General features: G+C 40.5%; 1 protein-coding gene across 1 annotated transcript; it reads right to left on the bottom strand.

The window, feature by feature from the left end:
• Positions 1–1,117: 1,117 nt before the first annotated feature.
• On the bottom strand, positions 1,118–24,798 carry nr3c1 (nuclear receptor subfamily 3, group C, member 1 (glucocorticoid receptor)). Its single transcript, XM_085477054.1, has 9 exons — positions 24,470–24,798; positions 22,789–23,993; positions 9,349–9,497; positions 9,007–9,123; positions 8,647–8,925; positions 7,084–7,228; positions 4,593–4,723; positions 3,960–4,117; positions 1,118–2,039 (listed from the first exon to the last, which is right to left on the bottom strand). The coding sequence occupies exons 2-9, from the start codon at positions 23,991–23,993 to the stop codon at positions 1,887–1,889; spliced, it is 2,337 nt and encodes a 778-aa protein (XP_085333180.1). The 5' UTR covers positions 24,470–24,798; the 3' UTR covers positions 1,118–1,886.
• Positions 24,799–25,674: the final 876 nt, after the last annotated feature.

The raw sequence follows: 25,674 nt of genomic DNA, 5'->3' as shown, positions 1-25,674 counted from the left end.
GATGCTGGACACGTTGTCTAGGGAGGGGACGATGCCTGAGCCGAACTGCTCGATACACAAGCCGTCTATCATACAGACTGTTCGTTCTCAAAGGAATACTCTGACATTTTGACCAGTATTCTGTAAAATGTCTCATATCCCTGCAATGAATATGAAGCTGCCGGCACAGAAAGAGTGCCGAGAGGGGAACATCTGGCATGGTTTCATTTAAAAACAATAAGACTGCCAGGACCTTTAACACCTCATTAATACCAGTTAGATTGTGTTTCTTTAGTTTATACAAAAAACTAATAAAAAAGCCAGAAATACCAAACCAGCTTTAAACTCCAGCTTCACATTCACTGTACAGATATGACAGCGGGATAGCTGCATTCCCACAAAATGTCCAGCTATTCCTTTAATGAATACAATAATACATGAGCTTTTAATTAAAATTTAAAAAATAAAAAAAATAAAAAATCCAAAGCAGAAGCTTATTGAGAGAAGAGATATACTGTATGTATCACATCATCTTTACCAAACACACTTTGTAAAAAGAGCTTAAAAAGTGAAAGACAGGTGTTTCTCCTTCCACTTTGAGCCACATTAAAAACCACAGAAATTTCCTGATTAATCAAAAATGACATAAACTTGCAAACACAATAAGAATAAGCCCTCTCTCTTGTGATTGGTAGACGCAGATATCCATCCAACTGTTAGACTACCGGTGAAGGAGCGCGGACTAAAACAAGCACAAAATGGGCTACTTCCTAAAAAAAAAAAGCAGCTCTACTTTCCATCTAAAGTCAAACAGGAAAGACAATTTAAACAGTCTTTCTTCACAGCCTTTTAAAGCCTTAAGCAGAGTACAAAGTGCTCAAATCGCACCTAAAGACTCCCGTGTATGTGTGTGTGTGCAGGAGGAAGCAGGCTCTGAGCGTTGTTTAACAATAAGGATCATTTCTACACGTGAGCTGCCACTTCTAAAGATAACATACAGCCACTGGAAAATCAAAAAGGAAAACTCGAAAGAAGTATAAAAAGTACAATCAACATACGATGAAGGTAGACCATGACGGGATAAAGAGTACGGTCGGAAGAAAAATGGCTAAGTGATCATTGAAGCAAAAAAGGCACATGTTTTTTTTTCCCTTTTATAATAAAAGACGTGTGTAAACCTGGAAGAGGTCAGCTTGTGAAAGAAATAATCCTTAGAACGATGGATGTCTCTTAACAGTCCCATAGATTTGTTTTGTATTTTCCAAAGTTAATTAGCAAAACCAAAAAAAAAGAAAAGCCACTAAATACGCTTTTTAAATGACTATAAAACACACTCTCCCCCCATGTGACTGATAAAACATTTTGTTACAACCTCCTATAAAAACTAAAAGTGGAACATACAGTCTAAAAGCCTACCGACGAGCATGTTAAGCTTCGCTACCCTCTTGGGTAACATCAACCTGGGTAATTGTAGAAACTGTCATAATTTGAAAATGTAGAAAATACTATCAGAACCTGTACATAGATATTTGTTCAATCTATTTTAGATAACGTTCTGAATTTGAAGGTAAGAAACCTGAGATGACGTTGATGTTAGTCTAGTTCTTCTGTGATTATCTTTTATCTTACAAACAAGTCCTAATCATTGTTACACACTACATCCTACACTGTTCAACAAAACCAAACCTCTTGTGCTTGCCGTTTCTACACAAACATCTCCGCCCTCTCCCATCAGACCCGTGAGCCACTACACAAGAGTTGCATACGTGCTCCCAAAATACATCATCCGCGCCTGGGATCCTCAAGTCTTCTGGGGTTGGGGTAAGGGTGGTGAGGTGAGATTATGTGGTGGGACTTTTTTTTTTTTTTTTTTTTTTTTAAGGCATTGTGTCTGTTATGGGGGTGAGTCATCTCTGGTGGAAGAGCAGAGGTTTGACGCTCCCAGCCTTGAATTTTGGCAACTGGTTGCTGATGATCTCTGCCAGCATCTCTGGGAACTCCACGCTCAGGGATTTATTCACAAAGGTGTAGAAGCAGAAACTCAGCAGACCACCGACCATCTGGAGAGAACGCAAGAGGAGGAAACATCAGAACGTGATTAACATAAAACACATGCAAGTGTTTCCTGAATAATGGTTTAAAACTATGAGTGGCATTTTAAACAGTCCATCAAATATACAAATATTTCCAGCGAGCAACAAAAACTGGCTTGAAAACATTTAAGTCAAAGTTACAGTACAGCTGCTGCTCTCATGTAATTCAATTAACATACACAGAAATACAGCCTGAACTCTTTCTTGTCATTTTCTTAAGTAGTTTGTTCTGTTCTCTGTCAAGATGATCCCTCCCTGCTTTAATAACGCTTATCCACTTTGTGGGGAGGACAATCCATGCCTAATAGAAAACCACAATGGAACACCATCTTTTATGCTTTTACTACACTGGCAGTGTGTTTTTAGATTAGACTGAAAACTGGTGCCAATCTGATGCTTTCTAGATAGTAGTGTGATCACCATACTTTTCTGCTTTTTATTATCCCATCAACAACACTAGCTATAAGTGCCCAGCGTGTTTTACAGGTGGCCTATTTCTTAAGGACATGAGTGTCAGATACCACTGATTGACTGTACATACTTATCCACCTTAAAATATTAAGGCAAACATTTCAGCTAACAGCTCTTTGGGAATCACCTTGTTGGTACAAAAATACTATGTTACTATTATTAATAAAATATTATTTTACAATTAATACTGTTCTGTGTTATGTTTGACATTTTTTAAGTAAAGAAATGGGAACAAATTATGTGTTTTTGGAGCAGGCTGCTAGTAACAAACTGCTTAAAACCCCCATAATTTAAAATGTGTTATTTGTAGACAACACCGATTCATTCCGCGTTTCACTTGTCTGTGTTAAGTGACATTCTTAACTTTCCTCTGAAAGTTGTACGAGGAGTGAAAGTGAATGAAAAAGCAGCCAATGTCCAAAAAACAAAAAAAAAAAAAAAAAACTTTGAAAAGCCTGTAGTGTTACTGCTCAAGACCAATTTAGAAATTACAAAAAAGTCCATCTTCTTTTAAGCAAAACATAAAGAAATGAGGGATGGATCAAGACTTGTGCACAGTACCCTACACTGGCTGACAATGCTACATGCAAACCTACAAAACAAACTGCACCAGCAATGTGTAGCTTTGATGGTGGGTTCACCAGTTTCACTTCGAGTATTAAATGAGCCTTTTTGTAGTCTTTTTTTTTAAGGTCCTGATTGCATTCTCAGACAATTTTTGTGCCGGTATGTTAGCCCTCCACTAGCTTACTCCTTGCTTCTAAAGCCATATCCCTTTCACACAGCTGCTTCTGGTTCACATTCAGCAATCTGATAAAGTAGGTTGAGTTCCTCCTAGATTGGATATTTGGTTTCTGAGTCTTTCGTTAACTTCTGGCATCGTGTTAGCAGAGGTGCCAGAGCAGGTGATCACTGATAAGTGACGGGCGATGTGATCGGCTCGGGCTGCTGGCTTTTTATGCACAGTTTCCAGCTGAGAGTCAAAAGCCAGACACTGTTCGTTAATACTGTCTAAAGTTTATTTTCTCCTATCTTTTCTGTAAGTGGCGGTCCATCTGCACTGGGGGTTAGTTCCAGTTTGTTCCCCACAAAAAGGTGCTTCTAGTTTATTATGAACCTCAGTGAGTGTCTTTGATATATCACACTCTCTTAATTGTCGACATTAAGCAACTGAGCAAACCCTCCACAGATAGTTTCTGATCAATTTTGCTGCACTTTAGGAAGTACTATCAAATCTGTACTTTTCTGTTTTGTATCACTGAAACAAGTCTCCCTCAAATCTCTCTGCACTTTAAAATGATTAATCTGATAAGTCACAGATAACAGACCATTGTTTAAGGATTTAGGGACTGCAGATGGTCAATAACGACTTGCTGGCACGGATAGGTTTTGGGATCATGTGCTCAGTCTTTGTACCTCATGCATGGAATCCAGCAACTTGGTGAGCTGATAGAATCGCTGCCAGTTCTGGCTGGAGTTCTCCTCACGCTTCACAATGGCTTTTCCTAGCTCCTTGATATACGACATGCGAATCTCATCAAACACTGCTTGGCTCTTCAGGCCGTCCTTTGGCACTGTGGGAGAGGAGGACACTCAATGTCACCATCTTGGAAATAAAATCAGGGGAGTGCCTCACTTTTACTGCCCGTGTCTCACGCTACAGCCATCACACTTCCAGGTTTAAACCGCAATCACGGAAGGGCATTTTAAACACCATTAACTACTTAAAACATCCATGCTGTGAAGGACACAAACAGCACCTAATGACTATCCAAATAGTCTACAAGGCAGAGATCTAGCTCTAAAGACTATATAAATGTGTTTAAGTATTAAATGTAGTCTGGCACCTTTAATTCTGCAGCACTAAATGATCACACACACACCACAATGCAGTTTTGTAAACTTCTGTACTCAATTAAAACTACGTATTAGTTTAACTGAGAAAGTGCTGAGATGTGCCTTGTGCATCCATCAACATTGTCTATAGTATTGGATTGAGATAATGACTTTTGTAACATAGGTTCAGCTGCTCTCAGGTGGAAGTCTGACCTGTGCTGAGCAGCAGCAGGACCTTCATGCACAGGTACTCATCGTGGGAAACCTGCAGCCGAACAAACTCGCTGGAAATCTTCAGCATCTGCTCAAACTGGTCGGTCATGTAGGGCAGCTTCATCCTCTCCCTGGTGGGTTCAGACAGAGACATTTCAGAATATTTCTCCTGTTGTGCTACCTGTAATATTTCTGTACATTTTATGTCCATGGTCATGATGTAGAAGGGTGAAAATCCATTTTTCCATTTAGTACAGATCATTACAGTGATCCATTTATATTGTGAGTTACACCAAAACATGAAAACCTCAAAAATAGGATATAGAATAAACTATCTGCTTCTATTAGATATTATTCTAAGGAAGGTATTTTAAAGGGGTAATCTCTGCTGAGGCTAGTGTCCTAACTTCCAGTTGATAAGTGATCCTCCTGTGCAGTGTCTTCTCGAACACATGTGCTGCCTCTACACCAAGCTTTGTGAAATACACCTGGGCAACGTTTGCGACATGTCGCTGACAAACAAACTTGAGGTTACTGGTCCTTTAACCTCGGTTCTCTGATAACATGATTGATGTTTATGGTGAATGCTCTAACAGCATTACCTATAAAATGAGGGTAGTTCAATATCACTCATCATTCAAGATGAGCCTCTCTTTATCTCTGCTACTCTCTTCTTTCAAGGTAAGACAGCTCACAGTGGAGTACAGTGACATTTAACTTATAAATCCCGGCAATGATTGACTTCAATACAATTTCATCTTGTATAAACAGAGCCCAGGAGGTGTCATTCCCCTAAAGGAATGAGCACAATGACACACAGGTAGCTGCAGTCCTTTGCTAGTTAACTTACATAATCCGGTGAGAGAGCCACTGTTTAGTAACAGGCTTGCCAACATGGGGTTAGCCCATGAAGCAAACAACTGATCCTCATGTGCAAGGCTTAAGGCACCAGTATTCCCCCCACATTTGATGCTTCGCACGCCACTGCAACGTCGTCATGCAGTCGCTTCTATTTATGTCTGCTGTCAAGGTGAAGGAAGCTACCACAGCACTCTCCCGAATCATAAGTGCCCACACTCAGAAGATAACGCCACATCAGCGCCAGTATAGGAAGGGAAGAAGTTTAAACCAGAATCAAAGACTTTACAGTCCCAGAAAGTCTCACAACACACCAACGTGCTAGCAGCATAACCGCCGTGTTACAGGGGCCATGGTGAGCATAAAAACAAGCATTAACCCCAACAGGCTTGGATGTCTAAGTTAACATGATCCCACACCTGGCTGTATGGCGAGGACTAGACGGTGACTGTCAGAGAGGAGCCATGATGGCATCTGATGATGAAGGTATTCAGCTGGACAGTTAAGGCTTCAAGTTGAAAAGGAAAAAATTGTATCACCCGAGTATAGTTGGTGAGTGCTTGTTCACAGTTGGTAGCTAGGTGAAATTTGTTGCAAAGAGGGTGCTGCACCAAAAACCTCCTTGTGATTGTTCTGGCTGAAAGCTGTCGCCAGCATGGTAGATTCCAACTTGTGTGCAAACAAAAGCCAACTATTAGCTAAGTAGTAGGGGCTTGTGTAATATACTTGGATATTTATATTGAGCCATTTGTATATATTGGAGCTCTGTTTACGGACAAATCTGCATCTTTCATACAAACTACAGGTGACCGTGGCAATCAAATCGTGGTTTTTAGTGCAGTGCTGTATATCTCCTTCACTGCCAGCAACTTCCAGTGACCAATTCCCCACTGGTTTAGGAATATGCTTCTTTTTTCCCCCCTTTACTACCGTTGGTTACCAGATCTCTAGGTCTGTGTAACTGGTACAGTTAAACAGTCAGCTGAGAGAGGCCTTCTGGGTAAAATAGGAAAAGAAACTTAAATGACATCTGATACTGAGCCATCCTCATTTATAGGGAAGCAGCATGATTTTGTCTCCAGTACTGTTTGGGTAGATTAAAAAAAGAGGGTATGAAGACAATACTAAGACAGCGTTCCCCATGGCGGGACAACAAACAAATGTTTGAAAGATTATTTTTGGCAAATTATGACAAAAGACAGGCAGCAAATGAGGTTTGTTTGGAGCTGACTAACAACAGAAAACACACCCTCGTCAGATATTAATTATGATCATGCTAATTTTAAGCTTCTGATTAGGGGGAGAAAAATGAAAAGCAAAAGGCCTATTATAGCCCTAAGCACGATAGCTCTGACAACGGCTCACTGCTCTCAGATTCTATAAGAAGGATCAGACACAGATTACTAGTAAGAGCAGGCAGACACAGTTTGAATGTTGGTAGATGGGACACACAGCAGAGAGCTGCTCTGATACACTTCAACAAGCAGATGTTTGTGCTTGAGTCACCTGGTCATCTATGTTTTTACTTTAACAATCCCGACAGCAGTGACACATTATTTCACTTATTTTAAATATACACCGGTCTAGTCGTCCTTTAGGTATCAGACGATTTAGAATGCTTAGCAATACTTACTCATTGATGACGAGGTCTGGCGCAAAGCAGAGCATGTTGCCGTTGCACTGCTGGTAAGACCTCCAGCCCAAACTAAAAGTCATGAGGAAGAGCCAGGAGTACTGCAGCAGAGTCATCTGGTCATCCAGGTGCAGGTTCCTGAAACCTGAGGGGAAGGACGTGGAAATACCTCAACTGGTTTTTTAAAGCAGTCACGATATAAAATAATTATATTCATTTTCCAGAGGTGGTCTGTGGTTTACAAGTAAAATGCTAAACAACTGTTTGCACAGACTTTAAAGAGGCATCACTGTTGGCGAACACACAAGACTATGCTTAACACGGAAAACACCCAGAGTGACATTTGCTTCAGAAAGACAATAGCAACCAGTGAAGCTGTGGTTAATACCACAAACATGATATTTCTGCATTAGCATGTAAAACAACAAAGAAGCTTCTCCTCATAACATAGCTTAAAATGTTAATAAAGGACATAGTGGAACTGTCATTAAAAACAGGTATTTTGGAAACTACACTGAAATAAACTACATGGAGTTACAGAACATGAAGTCCTCGTTACAAAGAAGAATCTACATTTGAGAGTTTGGCAGTACAAACAAACCGCAAAGACAACAGTTCGCAGAGATGTGGAAAAAGTGATAAGGTCAGATGAGTCATCTGTCACTATATTCTCTGAAGGTGGGCGAGTGTACGTGTGGTGCACGCCAAGAGAAGGGCACAGTAGGGTTGTGCAGATGGTCAAAGTGACTGATGATAGCTCGCCAATCAAGGCCATTTTAGCTCATTTTCCCTTTCATGCATTAAAATACCATTAATATGATGTTCAGCATAAATCTACTTATTTCAACTAATTAGGCTAAAATGAAATGTTGATGTGTAGACATCTCTTCATGCTGAAGTGAGAAACAAACTCATAGATGTGCGTGTTTCTCTCTCATTTGTTGCATACTGATTTGGTGTATGTGGGCCACTCGCTGTACTTTAATGGAGGGTGGATCGCACTATCCTAACCTCTACCCTAACCCTTAACCTCCTCTGTGGGATCCCACAGGGTGACAATCAGACCGTCGAGCAAAGAGGCCAGCCCTACAGAACAAACCTAAATGCTTGACTGCAACAGTTCTGGGATTTGCTGGTTCTGTTTAGCTGTTGGGGGCATTTTTGCTGTTGTGGTTTGGTTCCATTTGTTCCCTTAGTGGGCACAAATCAATAAAATGTTCTTCTAAGTGTTTGTCTTTTCACCGTAATTAACACCAGTTGAACACCAGTGGGAGGTTTTGTAGCAACATGTCAAACATGCCAGACTCTTTACCACCATCATCGAAACACCCAAAAATGGAATATCTTTGGGAGAAACGATGATCTATCCCCCGAGTAGCATTACAGAGACTTGAAGCTGTCCTGCTTCAATTCAGTTTTATTTATATAGCGCCAAATCACAACAGTCGCCTCAAGGTGTTGGTGACGACACCTTGCTAAGACCCTTCAACTTATCACCTGTCTTTACTATTTATACTTTACAAATTCCCCACCATAAGCTTAATCACACCAAGCACCACTAACCTGGCAGGGCCTTGGCCCACTTGACGGCAGAGATGACCTGTCGGCCTCCAAGCCTGTTGAGGGTGGTCATGAGGCGGGTGGAGTTGTCGGGCAGGGTGCTGTCGTAGCCAGCGTAGATGGTGTCTGGCTCTATCGCCTTCAGCAGGGATAACATTGTTGGAACGAGCTGAGGCATGCACTTGGGTACGAGGGAGCGGGTCTCAACTGGCGGTGAAGGTGTAACCTCTGGTGGGTTGCTCTGCTGGACGCCCTTTAACCGATTCTTCTTTAATTTGCGAGCTTCGGGAGACATAACAGGGGTGAACAGTTGCAAATAAAACAACTCAAAGCATCTGAAATATCCATGCGGGTGCTGCATACCTTCCAGATTCATGCCTGCCATCAGACACTTTCGGAATCGGCAGGCTGGGCAGTTCTTCCTCCTGATTTTGTCTATTATGCAGTCATTCCTCCCTGCACACAGGTAATTATGTTGCCCTGCAGCACACAGAAGAGAAGATCCATGTGTTATTTACCTTAAATGTTAAGGCAAACACTGCAGGCTAAATCTAATGAGGTGTTTCATGGTCTTTTAAAACATTAAGGCATCAACTTTAACATTATAACCCCTGTATTTGAGCTAACATGAGAGGCAAACACTAGTAATTACTGTGTAACAGGAGGCAATAAATACACAAATGATGATATTTTAGGGTGTTGCACCTTCTACTGCTCTCTTGAAGAAGACTTTGCAGCTGCCGCAGGTGAGAACGCCATAGTGGCAGCCCGAAGCCTCATCAGAGCACACCAGGCAGATTTTATGAGTCCCGCTCTTTCCTTGTGTGGAGGATGTAGCGGTGCTCCCTTCCTGCCTGGAGATAGAATTGGAAGAAGCAGCATTTTTATTTATTTATTTATTTTTTAATAAAACACAATTTCACACACAGTGACATCTCGCTAATGTAATTTTACTGCATGCCAAAAGTGTTTAAACTGATTCAAATCAAACAGCTGCAAAACACAATCAAATTCATGTAAAATTCACAAACTGCGTGTTTACACAGTGCTATTTATGCAGCCTTGTCCTATCCAGAATTGAGCTGTAGTTCATATTTATAACTCTGTGCTGAAGCTTTGAAGCAAATAAAAAACAATTTACATATATATACACACACACACACACACACACTCTAGTGACTATTTTTGTAAACTCTGGTTTGATCTCAGCATCTTGAGTGAAGAAAACTTTAAAGTCCCAGCCCTTAAAACCTAAATTATCTCAACATCTGCGGTCACATCCTAAATCCGGTGGTTTTCATCAAACAGCCCTTCTTCCTGTGATTGAACCGCAAACATTTCCAGACCCGGTCAATACTGGTTAAGAATGCACTTGCTCAAAACCGCCACTAGAGGACTTTGCTGCATTCATGAACTTTTCTAACCCAATGGCCACAGCAATGACAACGCCCACACTGAGAGGATATGCAGCCTGAGACGTGCAATAACCGTTTCTGTCCATATGTTTACACATCTGCTGCTGCAATGAAAACTATTGTATTTGACAACAGCTTCTCCTGAACACCATCACTGCACACAACAAAACACTTATTGAGGTTATTGGCAGAGGACTCAAGTTCACTTTTTGTTATACAACATGAGGGTATTAAGATGAAAGCAGGCATTCATGCACTTTCAATGGACAGCGCAGGACCGGAAAACCTGAGTAAAACATCAAAGCATCAAGTCCAGAAGCATTCATAAATCTTGTTACAAAAGAAAGGCAAGAAAACCAAAGAAGCACGAGATCTGTGAAAGCTAAGCTCCCCTGACAACACACTGTGGCCAATACATGTCAGTTTTCTATAATCTGTACAACTGTGTGATTGTTTCCGAGCTTTCATTTTCTCCGTCTTTCACCGCACTGTTTTCTTACACCTCAAACTCAAACCAGTGTTTACTTCCAAATCTCGTTTTAATTAGGAGAGCCGAATGCCGAAAAGTGGAGTGTTACGTAAACAACTCCCTTCTGGTCAGCTGTGAACGCAGCTTAAAGAGAGTGAACACAGCCACTAAATTCACGAGTAAGCCAGGAAACCGGCATTTATGATTATTTTGAACTTAAAAACAAATGTTTTTAAGAGTAACACGAGCAGGATTTCAAAATGTTTGAGGTAGACTACGCAGAAAGAACATTATGATAAATGGGCATGGTGCAATAACAACTGTTTTTTAAGCCCTGAAAACCAGATTTATCGTCCCAGCTTAAAAAAAAAAAACAATGCATCCCAGCTTAAGTAGGTGCATTACTTGTATAAATAAGAAACAATCAATCATTCATTTGCAACAGTTGAAAAGGGAAACAAGAAATTACCAGCAAATCCACATTCAACAAACCAAACAGTGGGGTAATGGTTTTGCAGTATGTTCCCACTCTCATTATCCATCAAAGTTACACCAAAGAAGTGACTACTAAGCCTAGAGATATTTATTTTTTAACTGATTTAAGGCTGATGTGGGCTGCACTTTAAAAGAAATATTAAAACTACATGCCCGTATTATAGCTCAGTATGTGTGATGACAGAGAGCAGAGCCTCCCTCATCCCTCCGACTTTTCAAGTATTCACAAGAAAAACTAGTTCTGCTCAGTTATGCTTTAAATCAAAGGCATCACCTTGGTTGAAGGGTAATAGAGATGGCACTATTATCCTGTTATTCTTCAAATACTGCCTTAAACGCCAAACTGCTGTCAAATGACTAGGAATTGACCTTTTACGGTTTGCACTGGACCTTGTTTGTTTATTACTGAAAGGAGCTCCACTTTGCAAAAAGCGTTGCATTTTTCACCTGTTTGTACATTATCACATAATCCCTCTCATGTTATTAGCGTATTCTTCTTTGATTTTTATTCATACACATTTTGGACACTAAAATGGTTGCATAAAGTTTTTTATATTTTGGATAACATGATTACCATTTACGTATCAGCAATACATTTGTATTGTTTTGATGATGTTCCCTTTTAATCTGCCAATACAAATATTTAAAATAGTCACATTTATGTAGCAGCTGAAGACTTTAATAAATTCTGATATTCACTGCTTTCCAGATCAAGGGTCCAAAATACCGAGGATCCAAAATGTTTCAACATTTTAATTAAAGTAACTCTTGACAGCAGGAATGAGGTGTTAGTGCTGATATGATGTGTCGGGCTATTTCCATATTTGACATTGCATATTACCAAACATCTCCACTTTGGTCTGATCGGTCCAAAGGACACTGCTCCAGAAGTCTTATGTTTTGCTAGATGCATCTTTGTGAACCTAAGCTGTGCAGCCATGTCATTTGTCAAGAGGAGTTTTCTCCTGAAACCCTTCCAAACAAGCCATGCATGTTCAGTCTTGTTATAATTTTACTGTCATGAACTTCCACTTTTAATATGTCAAATGGCTCTAGATGGCTAAAGAAAATGGTAGCTCTTGGGTTTTTTGCAGTTTCTTTGAGCATTGCACTGTCTGACCATGTGCTGAATTTGCAGGGATTTCCACTCTTGGGAATATGGTTGCACTGTGTTAATGCACACCTGAATGTTCCTTATCAGCAAACTGCCTGAAGGTCTGCTTTTATAGGGATTGTCACACTTGACAAGTACATCTGATTAGCAACGTCTGGCTGCTACAAACTGTCTTAATTCATATGAAAACGATAAAACTGTAGTTAATTTTTAAGACGGGATCTGGAGGTGGCATTAGCAAGTTCTCTCTTTGCAATAAAGTCCTGTAACAACATCCAGGACACATCATGTCTTCTCAACCATAACTTCTTGATGTACTGTCAGGATGCAAAAACTACACTGCTCTGCTTCCAAAACAAACTTTGCAAATAATCTTTTAGTTTCGATTTGTCTTGTATTTTGAGAAACAAAACTAATAACAGTGGGACCTGAAATTTTGCAGAAATCCTATTAAGGTGGATTGCTCCACTGGAATTTTTCTCAATTCAATCCTAAATGGTTGGATTTGAGGGACTTGATGACTGACGTGGAATAACCTTTGCATTCATTTGGGATCCCAAAGTGAGCCAACAGAAAGTTATGTTATTTTCTAGTGCTGCTCACTTTGCCCTCTCTGCAGTTCTTCCAAACTAACACAAACAAGCCAAGGTCGGGGTATGTCCTTGACCTTGACTGGTTTTAACCTCACTGAACTTTGGTTTATATTTATACACTAACATCACCTGAGAGGGACGGTTGCACCATCTCTACTTTAACAACAAGATCAATTTGCCAACCATGTAATAAAAAGAAAATGTGACTTCATGATGCATTCAAGTGCGCATTGTAAACCCCAAAATTCATCCTGTAATGACCACGCATCTTTTTACACTTTATACCCAGAGCACAACTCATAGCCTACCAAAGTTAAGGTGACCCTAGTTAAGTAAACAATATTTTCACATTACCACTGAATCAAATGTGAAAATGATTGTTAATCCTCAACAATTTCCAAAATGTTTTACTCACTCTGCCTTTTCCAGTGCATTGTTTAAAAGTTTAACCTTTAGCACTTTTCAGTAATAACAGCTTGTGGCTGCTTTCAACAAAAGCTCTAACCTAAGCACAAAGAAAAAACAAAAACAATAAGCAGAAACTCTTAACAGATGTATAAATATGTATGCAAATATTCAGAAGAATGCCTCCAAATAACAATGCTATCGTTTCACCCCTGCTGGATGTGTTAAGAAGCTACGGTTTGCCAAAATGTGTCCTGTAACAAAGTTATTAGGTGATAATACGTCGCTATTATATTTGCAGCCTGTTCCAAGCTTTAGAGTTTAACACAATGCTTCAGTGTGGCTATACCAACACACTATACTGTAGAAAAATATAAAGAACCAAATATAAAGCCAGGATGCTTTGAACAACAATGCTATATACAGTTTTTTCCCATATTAAGCTAAAAATCAAATCAATATTTTCTGCTCTCTCCCTTTAAAACATCACCAGTTCTCCACACAGGCTGAACTACAGCTTTACTGAGGCCTATAGATCTGAGAGGTCATGGCTGTGTGGGGGAAATACCATCTGCTGCACAGTTCTCTGTTGTACTTGTCACTGAAGATAATGTTTCATGATTCGGGTCTATGTTTGAGGTTTGTGCCACAGCATTTTGGATCACTTATAAGGCCTCTGGATCGTACTGCATGATGGGTAAAAATAAAATAAGACCACGAAGCCCCCAAATGAGAGTGTAGTGGCCTGCACGATGGGCGGTGGCTGCTAATGAGTCTAGACTGATGATGATGATGATGATGATGATGTCAGAGGGTTTGTCCTTGACTGGTCCACTGAAATGGTGTCAGCAGAGCAGCTTTACTAGAAGGCTTTGGACTACTGGCTTAAATCCAATTACTGCTGCTGGTAAATGCTTGCAAGAACGACAACAATGTAACCCCGAAGAGAAGTTGTGGCTGTCTATGACACTCAAAATCTCATTGTGAAATCAGCTGATGAAACTGAACTTCACCATAATATGAGCTGCAAATCTGTCTTTGTGGATTGTCAGATGCAAACCACTCAAAGCTGCAAGGCAATGTGGGGAGACCAAATTTCCTCTTTCTGAAACCATCTGCTGAAGTGCGTGCTCACAATCAACAGGAAGTTCTTGCATTCCCTCTGAGTGTACTCTCGGTCAGAGCTCAGACGCAGAACAAAGGCAGAGACACCCTGAGTGGGGGCTCGCCTTCAACACGAGCAGCGCTGGGAAAGTTAGCTGCTTAGGAGCGCAATCAATGAGCCTGGGCGTTAAGCAGGCAACACACTTGTGCTAACGCAGGTGTCCCAATGCCCTGCTTAACAATTCATAATCCCCTTTAAGCTGCGTGCATCACAAGGAACTTGGCAGCCCCCTACTCTCTATACTCCACTGTCTGCCCATTCAGATTATCAGTTATTCTTCTTTTGCAGATGATAAATCATTTGAAGCTTTTCTTACACATATTTTTCCTCAAACTACTTGACCTACTTTATAACCAACCACTGCAAATGAGTCATCGCACTGAAAAGATTATGACCAATCATTTTACTGGATTTGTCAGCCTCACTTGTGATGGTTGCTTTATTTTACTGGCAATTGCAGCTACAAATATGGATTAACATCATCCCACAAACATCTCATCTTCATCAGACGTTTGGAGCAGAGCCGGTAGAAGTGTATGAGGAAGTACACCACTGAAATATAGAGGAGAACTGGTTTGTGCACTCTGAATCGTTCTCATATGCAGAACAATTAAAGAGGTTTTATGAGTGAGTGGCAGGATTTTTTTTTTCTTTCTGGGCTAGACGTTTCAAAAATATCTATGATGTATGGTGTCTAATAATAACAGTATGTCTTTATACATACTGGTGCTACGCCTTTACTCAATGAGGCACGCTGTCAAGGTACAGTGAACACGTGAAAAAGCATACTATTTCGGTTTTTACATCTACATCAAGTTTTCTCATGGCTGTTGCTTTGTTTCATCATACAGGCACTCTGGATTGTCCCTCTGTGTCACTGTCCACAAAGGGCCACTGTCTTCCTCTTCGTGCTAAATCGGTTTCAATAACAGTGGCAGTTTGTAGCCCAAAGCAGCAACTACTGCTTGGCTTCGAGCACCAGAAGAGGAAATTAGACTCAACTCGCTGCTAAGCATAGGAAGAACAACCCCCTAGGATCCGAGTTTCCATACAAGTTTCCATAATAGAAGCTGTTCGTACGTGTAGGTGGGAGGTAACTTCCTGGCTGAATGAATTGGATACTGTAATACCTTTAACTGGGTATTACTGGATGTGGGAGGATCCCATTCCCAAAGGTTTGACTTGCTGACTCAACAACTTCACTGAAAGGAAAAAAAACAACAACAACAACAACAACAACAACAAAAAAAAGCACATAATGCACAGAGTTAACCTAGCTGTATCCTCTTATCCTCAATATGGGGAGTTTCTGTAAGCCTATTCAGCATCAAAACTCAACAAAGAGTAAATATAGAAAAAGCAGCACTGTGGTTACAGGGGAATGCAGTAATAACGTGAAAGAGACTGGAATGGCTGGCATTTGATCTGGTGCATTCACTCGGCGCCAGATGTGGCGAGGCGGGAGAGAAAGTAGGTCAGAGGAGTGAGAGCTTCACGGCTGTGCTCTGCGGTCTGCCTTCCTGCCTCGGTGCTCATGACACACCCACATGCACACATACATGCGCGCACCTACACATTCATGAATAATACACATAGTCAACAGAAAGAAATGTCATGCACACACACACACACACACAAGAAGAAGCGATACACAGCAGTTGAAAGCTTCTGCTGACGGTCATGGTCTCTGCCCTTGACTGCAGGAAGTAAAAGCAGGGGACAGAGGGAGAAAGAGGGAGCGAGAGGTAGAGGACGGCTGAGCGAGTAGAGGGGTGTGCCGCGGCAAGACTGTGCAGTGAACTGGGACTCTGACCAAAGATTACTTTCTAAACACAGAGTTAAGGCACAGAGGTTAGTATAGGCTTACAAGCAGGTTTTATTTAAATACACACAGTTATATATAAATTAATGACTGACCACAAATAACTCAAGTATCAAACCAGCTTTTAAACCACAGCTGGCACTCATGACACCAGTTTTAGTTCACCAATACAACTTAAACACACTTTCTAACTTCAGATTGAGGCCCACCACTGCTGCAACGGTTTGATAAGGATCTCACTAGCTGAACAGGTCTCTGCAGTGTCTTATAAACACTGTAGCTATCATAATACACAGCCCTGAGGGCAGGAATCATACCAACATTTTGATCGGAAGAGCACTGCCTAAAATGTTCACATAGAAGCTTTAGCTGTTTGTTTCTTTTTAATGCATGATAAAACATTAAACAAAGGCATTTTCTGTGGAAGAGAAGAAGCTCCTTCAAAGCAGCACCTGTGTTGAATCAAAATATTTTCAAGAGATTTACTCTCCCGAGTTTCATTCAGCTGTGAGTCATAGTCAGTTTCCACAGTAGACTCAGTATTCCCACATGTGAAATTCTCTGGAGAGTTACCACGTTAGTGAGATCACCGTCTCGTCCAGGCACTGCTTCATTCGCCCCCATCTTGACTGCACACGAGCTCAGAGTCAGAAGGTCAGATTCACTAAACGCTGCCTGTGCAGCGTCATCAAGTCAGGTGGTTAACCCTGCAACCCAAACATTTGTGACTTTGTAACAAATGCAACCCAAACATTTGTGACTTTGTAACAAATGTTTGGGTTGCAGTAACAAGACATTTGTTGTTACTATAACAACACATTTGTTACTCTGTAGCAAATGATTTCTTTTTAATTAGTTAATGCACCAAATGTGTTCTCAAATCACTTGTTTGAAAGAAAATCTCAGACTCCACTAGAGTATCATGCAGAAAAATGCAGCCAATCCCCATGGCTGCTCCAGGAAAGTAAAGTGTGGCTTTTTTGGCCAAAAAAATAACTTAAACGAGGGATCCATTACGAAAATATTTGCTTTAACTTTCCAGAGAATCTACTTAATAAACAGAAAAACTGAGCTAAAGGAATTGCTTGAGCGGAAACTTGAATTTAAGGCCTTTTATATGTGTGAAAACCTAACTCATAAATCATCCAAATGCACACATAAAGTGAAAAGCAGATGCTGAAGCTACACAAGACAACTCTAAGTGACAACGGCTCTATTCAATGAATCAGTTTCATTACGCCTGCAAACAAAGTTCCTTGAATAAATGCACAAATCTACAAATACTAATCTGCAGCATGCACCAACAACAACATAATGATAGACAATATGATTATGCTACAAAAACTAGAGCTCATCTTTATCCTACAACAAGACAAGATAATGTCAAAGCACAAAGTACAAATCAATATTTTAATGATGCGTCTGTTGTTTTGGTTAACAAAAATATTAATTATCTTTAGTCCAGTGTATTTGCCTTAGTGGGAGCAGCACACCAACCCAATGAAAACCCCTGAGATCCCAATAAGCCAAAGGGGAAAACTAATTAAACACAAAATATTTACATTATTATTTTTAAGATAGTTTAAATTATGTGCCGTTGTTTAGCTTCAGTGCAGTCTGAGAGCCTTTTTCACCATTTTCTCTCTTCCATTGCCATGTGTGTCAGCACAGAAGATACCATTACTCAAATTGATGACTGCCTACTCTAAAACCAAAGATGGATTAACAATGACAATCCCAAATGTCTTTAAGTACCCGTGTTAAAAAGATCTTGTGTCTGAATGTTCTTTAAGCTCTAGAATAACCTCAAAACTCGCTGAGATACACCCCGCAAAAAGTAAATCTCCAGAAACCACTGCGGCACAACTTTGGAAAATGACCAGAAGACTATAAGTAACAGCTTAAGTGGTATTTATGGTATTTGGCTATCCAGAGTGACGGACTGGTTATGCAACTCTACACAGATGTGCTTCTGTGTAGTCCGATTTAAAAAAAAAAAAAAAAAAAAAAAAAAAAAAAAAAGCACACAGCCCAATGGGGATGACCCTCCACAAAGGATAAATCCTGCTTGGTTAAGAAGTTCTTCTGAACATGTGAGGAAAGTTCAACTGATACAGGGAGAAGTGCCAAACAAATTAAGAAAAAAAACACCATGAAAAGTAGAGGTGGGAATCACCATACATCCCACGATATGATATTATTGCAATTTTTTAAAATATTTTGCGATATTCAGATTCTGTACGTCAAGGTAAACTTTATCAATATTCATTTTATCTAATATCAAAGTCTCACACTCAGTCTTTCTCTCATTTCAGTCAGTTTTACTGTTGACAAACTGAACGGTTTGTATTACAGTCTAGTCCAACTTAACTGAATGCAACCATCTGGTACAATTATAGCTATTCTGAACTATGAAATTTATGATAACTATGCAGCCCATTCAGCAACTGAAGAATTTGAAAGTAAATTAAAACAAAATATAATTTTACATTAAATAAAAAAAGTTTTAAACTTAATTAAAATAAAACATGTCTTAAATTAAAATAAGTAAACTGTCATGTTTATTGCTGCCAAAAAAAAAAGTTAAACACATTTGGACAGTGAAGGAATGTCAGGATTCTTGCTCAGAAAAAGGAGCTGATCAACATGCTCTGAAGTCAGAGCATGTTCCATTCCACAAAAACTTTTTTGTAACAAAATATTGATTTCTGCTGTCCCTGTATCGATACATTATTAGCAAACAAAATATCACGATACTACACAGTATCGATTTTTTCCCCCACCCCTAATGAAAAGCAGAGGTAGTGACTGCAGTGGACAGTTTTCATCTTTTTTAACATTCTCTTTTACTTTACTACAATCCTGTTCTTTGTATAATAAAGCTGTGTTCCATCTGAAGGGAAGTCTGAAATCCTGAGTTCCCTGTCGTACTTTTCAGCTGGAACACCCCCTCAAATCGGACTTCCTACTTGTAAAGTTGGAGCGGTTCCACCAACCCCAACTTTAGTATCAACGTTGGCAAAAATGAAAGCAATAGTAAAGTAGTAGAAAAGCAGTAAAACTATAGAGCTTGTAATGTGTACTAGCGCTGTTGTGCATTTGTGGCTTACAAAATAAGCCATACACTGAATACCAACCAGACTTTATTTGTAAATGAGCAACGGTGATGTTCTGAAGTGCAAAAAACCAAAACTAAACAGAAATTTGCTGTACACCAAGTACTGCTAATGAGTGCTCTACCATACGCTATCGAGCAAAACAAATGCTCTTTTCTGACTTGACTCTGATTTTCTGAGATGAGAGCTAAGCTAAACTACCAATAACCACATGAACATGAAGACAACTATCCCACAGACCAGCTGTCTGTGACACTGCCCCGTGGTAAAAGTATAGACAGCTGCAACAAGTAGAAAACTGTCTGCAAACCTATGCCCAGAATTTGCACAGAACAATCTCACAATCATGCCAGTGTCTTTAGTTATCTTTGGAACTTGCATGTTAACAAGGCATAAGGTTTCCTTTCCCCTACATCTATATTTTTATGGTTTCATAAAAGGCTGAAGAAGCACTCAGAAAAAATAAGGTGGATTATTATCTATTGAAGGAATATATTTATACCAGTTCCATCGATCCATCACGTCTGGTGGTCAAAACTAGGCATGACATGATGAGGGTGTGTATTTCCCAAAATAAACAAAGCTCCACATTTCTTAAAGTGACGCATTCGCATTCTTGATTAACTGCAAACAGGTTATCTACGAGTCAGTTCATCATACTATAATACAACGTGATGCACGGAATTCACAGCGGACGTTTGAAACTAATGGACAATGGACTCATGTTAGGAGTCCTGCACAGAGAAACCCAGCAAAAATCTACTGTGTGTGCTATTTATAAAATGTGCCATTTCAGGTCGGTCACTCAGTGTCACGCAATGCCCTCTGAGCCACAATTTTAGAAGGAAGCAGCAGTGGCATTGCAGCGTGAGAAGTTTTCTACCTAATGCAAACTGCCGGGTGACCACACAATCAAAACACAGCCCAGTGCTCAGTTCATTTCAAGCCAGTAAATGTAACACAACCAGAGTCAAACAAACACCACACAAAAATTACTCATACACACAGACTCAGACACTAATAAGATAAACAGCCAGAGGTGCACACAAAATCATTTCGCCTCACACCACACGGACAGGCATAATCCCATGCCTAAACACACCTTTACTGTTCACAAAGACAGGACGATTAGAGGCTCAAGTGAAATGAAGCTGAGGTGTATCTCATGTCTGAACTCATCTGTTCCTGCTCACCAAGCAGTGTGACAGCTGTGGAGATGGCACCATGCATCATTTGCACAATACAAACACAACCACATCGGTGGCTGTGCTGACAGGGTGCACCAAGTTTTAAGCTGATCACTCCCATATCAGATACTGAATCAAACAGGCGTGAATGTAAAAGAGATGCAAATAAAGCAGACAGTTAGACTCTCTGACACACCTCTGTTTGCATGTCAGCCTCGGAGCTGAAATCATAAAATATCTGCAGGGCAGCAAAGTAACTACAAAACAAAATATGCTTTGTAAGGCCATGTGCACTGCAAACACTGTGATTCCTATTAGCCAGAATGCAAGCTCACTGGAAATAAATCATAGGAACAGAAGGTGTCTTTCCTACCCCCCTCACTTCTCCTTACACAGAAATAATTTGATTATTACATTACGGGCTCAAATAATCTGTTTAGACCATGATCCTACTTATCTGTCCTCAGGTTTATTTTAGCACAAAACAGCTGGAAGAGCTACTAAAAATGACTCATTGAACTCCCTGACTGGGTAACCTTACTCTTATAATAGAAAACAAAAGAGATAGTGGGATTAGGACATAAAAACAACAAATCAGAAAACAGTTGATCACAGAGTGGAAGTGAAACAAGCTATAGAGACTCATACTGACACTCTTGTCAAGGAAAACAAAAGGATGGCCTGTCTGATTCGAATATAAGTGGAATTCCCCGAGCCTTTAACAGCACATCCTTCCTTTAGATCTCAGCACTTACTGCTTCTGGTGCAGCCACATCCTGTGGCGACCATCAGTCTGCCTCACAAAGCAGGATTAGTAGGTTAACTATCTTAGAGGTTAAACCATGCTGAACCAAAACAAGTCAAACAAAAAACGTCTAATTGTATGAGTCACCAATTCTACAGAATAAGGAAACAGAGAAACAAAACCCATTGTAAATGTTACATATCATATTGTTATTTCTCATATCTGTATTTTTATTTAAATACAAACACTGGAGTGATAAACTGTGATTTGTGCCATATTGTAATATGGTTGTAATATGATTTTTTATGTATTTAGAGATAAATAAAAAAGGCTTAAAATAAATTGCAGAAATAAAGAACTTCCTCAAATGTCTCACTGTGGGTATAAAAATAGACCGTCTCTTATCGCTGCAAAAAAAAAAAAAAAAAAAAAAGCAGGAAGTTGTACTGATCAGGAACTATAATAAAACTGCAGCAGTGGTGCTACTTTGATGTACACCATCCACCTAAACATCAGTGCCCCACACTAATAGCACCATCAACAGCAAAACTTTAATTTAGACATTTTTTTAGCTGAAAACCCACAAATAATAGAAACTAACTAAAATACAGGGAAGAAATAAAGATTACAGACTGAAAAAGATGCAGGTCAAAACTCAATACAGCGACTCTTTCTATAGCAATTCACATATTTTCTTGATTGCTGATCCAATTCTATACAACTGCATTATTTTCACCTGTAACGCATTTACTTCTGTTCTTGGTATTGAAAAGTAAGCGTTTTACTTTGCTGACCCTTACTTTTTGAAGCTGATTTTCCTCCCAGGGATCAATAGTGTCAATGTAATGTGTTTAACAAATAAAAGTTTACTAAATGCTTTAATTACCCAGCATTTTATTTGATAAAGGTAGACGTGAGTAGCTGCTTGTGTGAAGTCAAAGTGAAACAGTCTGGGCTGACACCAATATCTGATAACCATTTTGTAAGACTGGTTTACCAGAGTTGCCAAAGTCCGATCTGAAAGCAGATAACAAAGTCTACCAAAGTTGAGACATAAACAAGACGAGTACAACTGAAACTAACAGTCAAATCACATGAAAATAAAAACAGCAACCGAATTTCAAACACAACTTTCTTAACCACAAGCAGCATTTACAAAAAAAAAAAAAAAAAAAGAAAAGAAAAGAAAAGAAAAAGAAAGAAAGAAAAAAAGTCTCATAAACAAGCTATGAATATCCACCAAGGGGGTGCAAGGCTTCTGCAAGTAAGATCAAATCTGAGATGCAAACCCCCACTAACACTCTGAGTCAACTAACCGAGAAAAAAAAACCAAAAAAAAAAAACACCCAATTAAAAAAAACAAGAATTTCAGCAAAGGATCTTGAGTATTTGTGGGCAAGTCAGCTCATGACCAGGCTGACTTCTGAAGACCACAGACCTGCTGCTAAAATGCAGTCTAACACTGCTGCAGTGGTATTTCAGCACTAAATACTAAATTTCTCTAGATGATATATATGATAAAAACAAGGCATTTTTGGCTTAAAACATAAAAGATAGTGGTTATTCAGGCATACTGAAATGAAGGGTGATAGGACACAGCTGATGTCGACAGTTGTTACCTGGTAAAGCTGGTGGGGTAGGAGGGGGAACTTGAGAACCCCTCACCAGCCCTCTGGACTAATGAGTTGTTACCAATACCCTGGCCTCGGTTCCAGATCCCACCGATGGTCGTTACTGGGAGAAACAGGCTGGAAACTGGCTTCTGCTCATTCTGCAGCGGAGTATCACTGCTCAGTGTGTTCACACCAAAGTGGTAGGTCTGTCCTCCTGAAGTGCTGACCCCACAGACTGAGATGGCGTTAGTCCCAGCCATGTCTCCAGAAGCCGTGCCGCTAATTTGGCAATAACTCTGTCCTCCAGAGGTCTTCTCCTGTTTAACCACACCTGGGGTGCAGAGCTGGATGAAGTCTGCATCTTTTTCTTTTTTCACCATTGCAGACAAAGTGGTTGTAGGGGATAGTGAAGTAGTTGTGGATATGGTAGGGCTGGATAGATCTGGACTGGTCACACTGTTGCCATTAAGGGCAACAGGCACTGCCCCAGTCGTGTTACTGCTGTCAACTACAGCAGGTTTTATGTCCCTCTCGGATGTCACTCCAAGCAAAGAATCATCTGCAAGAGAAGACAAAAAAGCATCATCCCCTACATAAAAATCTGAAGGGGACCCAGAGAGGTCAAAGTCCTGCAGCAGATCCAGAGTGTTGTCACTGAACAACTTTTGGTTCACGTCCATATCTTTCCCAATGGGCTCAAAGGCATTATCAAGGTCAATTGGGTCCTGCTCTCCTTTATCCAAGAAATCCTCCGTTTTCAAAGGGAAGAAGTTGGGATCTGATCCCCCAATTAGCGAATCCATGGAGGACTGGGTGATGTCTGCCATACTGGCATCCAACTGGGACAAATTTTCTGATAAGGTTTGATGACCAAAAGTCGTCTGCGTCTGAAGTAACTGCTGGTGCTGGGGTCTCTGATCTTTGGTCAATCCCCGGGGCTGTGGACTGTCGATCAACGAGCCTACGGTGGCAGTGACAGAGGCAGAGGTGAGCTCCTCAGGAAGGGTGTTGTTGTTGAGGCCGTTGGGCACCTGTCCTGGCTGCATCAAAGAGCTGGATGGAAGAACGACAGAGGCGGGAGAGGTGACAGACATGGCACTGTGAGGAGCTACTCTCAACAGACCTCCCTCCTCGGGGCTTTCAGTATAGACCAGTTTGCTTAAATGGTCATCTCTTCTGTATGCTATCTTCTTCACTCCACCTTTATCCATCTTTAGAGGGGAGAGGAGACAGACAGCGATAAGATACAGAGTGCAAACACAGATAAATGTGCAGAAATGCTACGGAGTTGGATAATAACACATGCACAGAGCAGGTAACTCCAGTTATGTACAAGACCAGAGGAAAGTTGCCTGATCGCGCCTGATACTCAACGAACTGCAACCGCTAACTACGCTAGCTATTAGCACAATATTGACATGAATGCACACATCTCGACCTCTTATCCACTGCAATTAAAGCAAACACACACATCGCGAATTAGACTACACGCTGTATGCAGAGACTGGTAAAGTTAAGACAAGTTTAAGATTTCCCAGCGGTAGCTTCTTGCTAACTGTTGACATGCTAGGTAGCAATAGGCTAAAGTCGTTGACACTAATATTAGCCTTCAAGCTAACGCAGTCCTTACAACGGCTGCTTTAGCATTAACTGAACCAACTAAATGTGAATAATGTATCGTATTTACCCTTGAAATGAGTGGTTGCAGATATCTGTCCACAGGTCGCCTGTCAACATTGTTTTGGTTGATACACCCTGATTGAGTCTGCTAACATTACTCCTGTCGCGGCGTATCGTCTCTACATTCCGACATCAAATGATACAACACACCCAGCCTCGGCGTTTTTTCAGCCGCCCAAATCAATCTAGCTGTAGATTTGCATGCAAAAGGTGAGATTGGTAACTACACTGATTGCCAGCTATCCCTTAGGAAAGTAGGCGCTAACCTCTAAGAAAAACATACAAAATGGAGAACTGGAAGAGGCGGTTCCATGGCTGACCTGCTTTACTACATGCAGCCCTGCCCGCTGCTGGCCGCACCGGGGAACTGCAGCTGAAGTTCCGATTTAAACTTCCAGAAAAAAAAAACAACTATAAAACTGAGTCGATCAAATATAAGAAAATGGGTGCAGAACGACAGTTTGGTTTTTTTTTGTTTGCTTGTTTTATTTACTGAATCAGAATTAGTGCCACAGTTACAGCAAAGTTCTGCTTTCTTGTACAGTTAATTATGTTTTGCGTGTGTTTGTGTGGGTAGGTGGTTTTTGGTGGAGGGTGGTATTCGTGGTTGCAAGAACATTTCCTCTCAGTTTTAAAGATTTAAAGAGTGTTTACTGGGCCCTGTTTCAGGAAGCCGGTTTAGTGGAAAAACTGAGTAAGTATACCCTGAGTTAACGAAAACTCTGGGTTTTCGGTTTCACAAAGCGAGTTCAGCTGAAGCCTGAGTGAGTCACTATGACGACACACGCCGTGAAGCTAACCTGCCCCCTAGCAGGTTTACTACAACTAACCCTGACTGTCTCCGCCCCTTTGTCGGAAACCTGACAGTAGGAAGTGTCGGACATGGCGTGTCCCTTCCTTGAAGAGCCAGTAGATCGTGAAGCCCAAATTCTCCGCAGAGCTCTCCGCCGGGAGAGAGTGATTAGAGCGCGTTTGGACATTTTATCATTTCCTGATGATTTTCTGTGCGAACGTTACCGTTTCTCAGCACAATCTATAAGTTATTTGAATAACATCCTCAGGCCATATATTACGCATGTGACACATCGCGGACATGCTCTCAGTTCATTGCATATTATTTGTATTGCACTTCGGTTTTTTGCAAACGGGAGCTTTCTGTATAATATTGGTGACGCTGAGCACGTTTCCAAGGCTACCGTCTGTCGGGCAGTC

Source organism: Copadichromis virginalis, linkage group LG2 (assembly GCF_057382275.1).
Source record: "Copadichromis virginalis isolate Kocher_CV1m ecotype Utaka linkage group LG2, C_Virginalis_male_GT1.1, whole genome shotgun sequence".
NCBI classification, from domain to species: Eukaryota; Metazoa; Chordata; class Actinopteri; order Cichliformes; family Cichlidae; genus Copadichromis; species Copadichromis virginalis.
This window is presented reverse-complemented; position numbering and strand designations above follow the sequence as displayed.

Excerpts from the sequence above, each read along its gene's own strand:
- nr3c1 (XM_085477054.1), bottom strand. The coding sequence starts at position 23,993 with ATGGATAAAGGTGGAGTGAAGAAGATAGCATACAGAAGAGATGACCAT. Across the intron at positions 9,498-22,788 it reads TACCCCACCAGCTTTACCAG|GCAGGAAGGGAGCACCGCTA; the intron begins GTAACAACTGTC and ends TTCTATCTCCAG. Across the intron at positions 8,926-9,006 it reads GGCAGGCATGAATCTGGAAG|CTCGCAAATTAAAGAAGAAT; the intron begins GTATGCAGCACC and ends TGTCTCCCGAAG.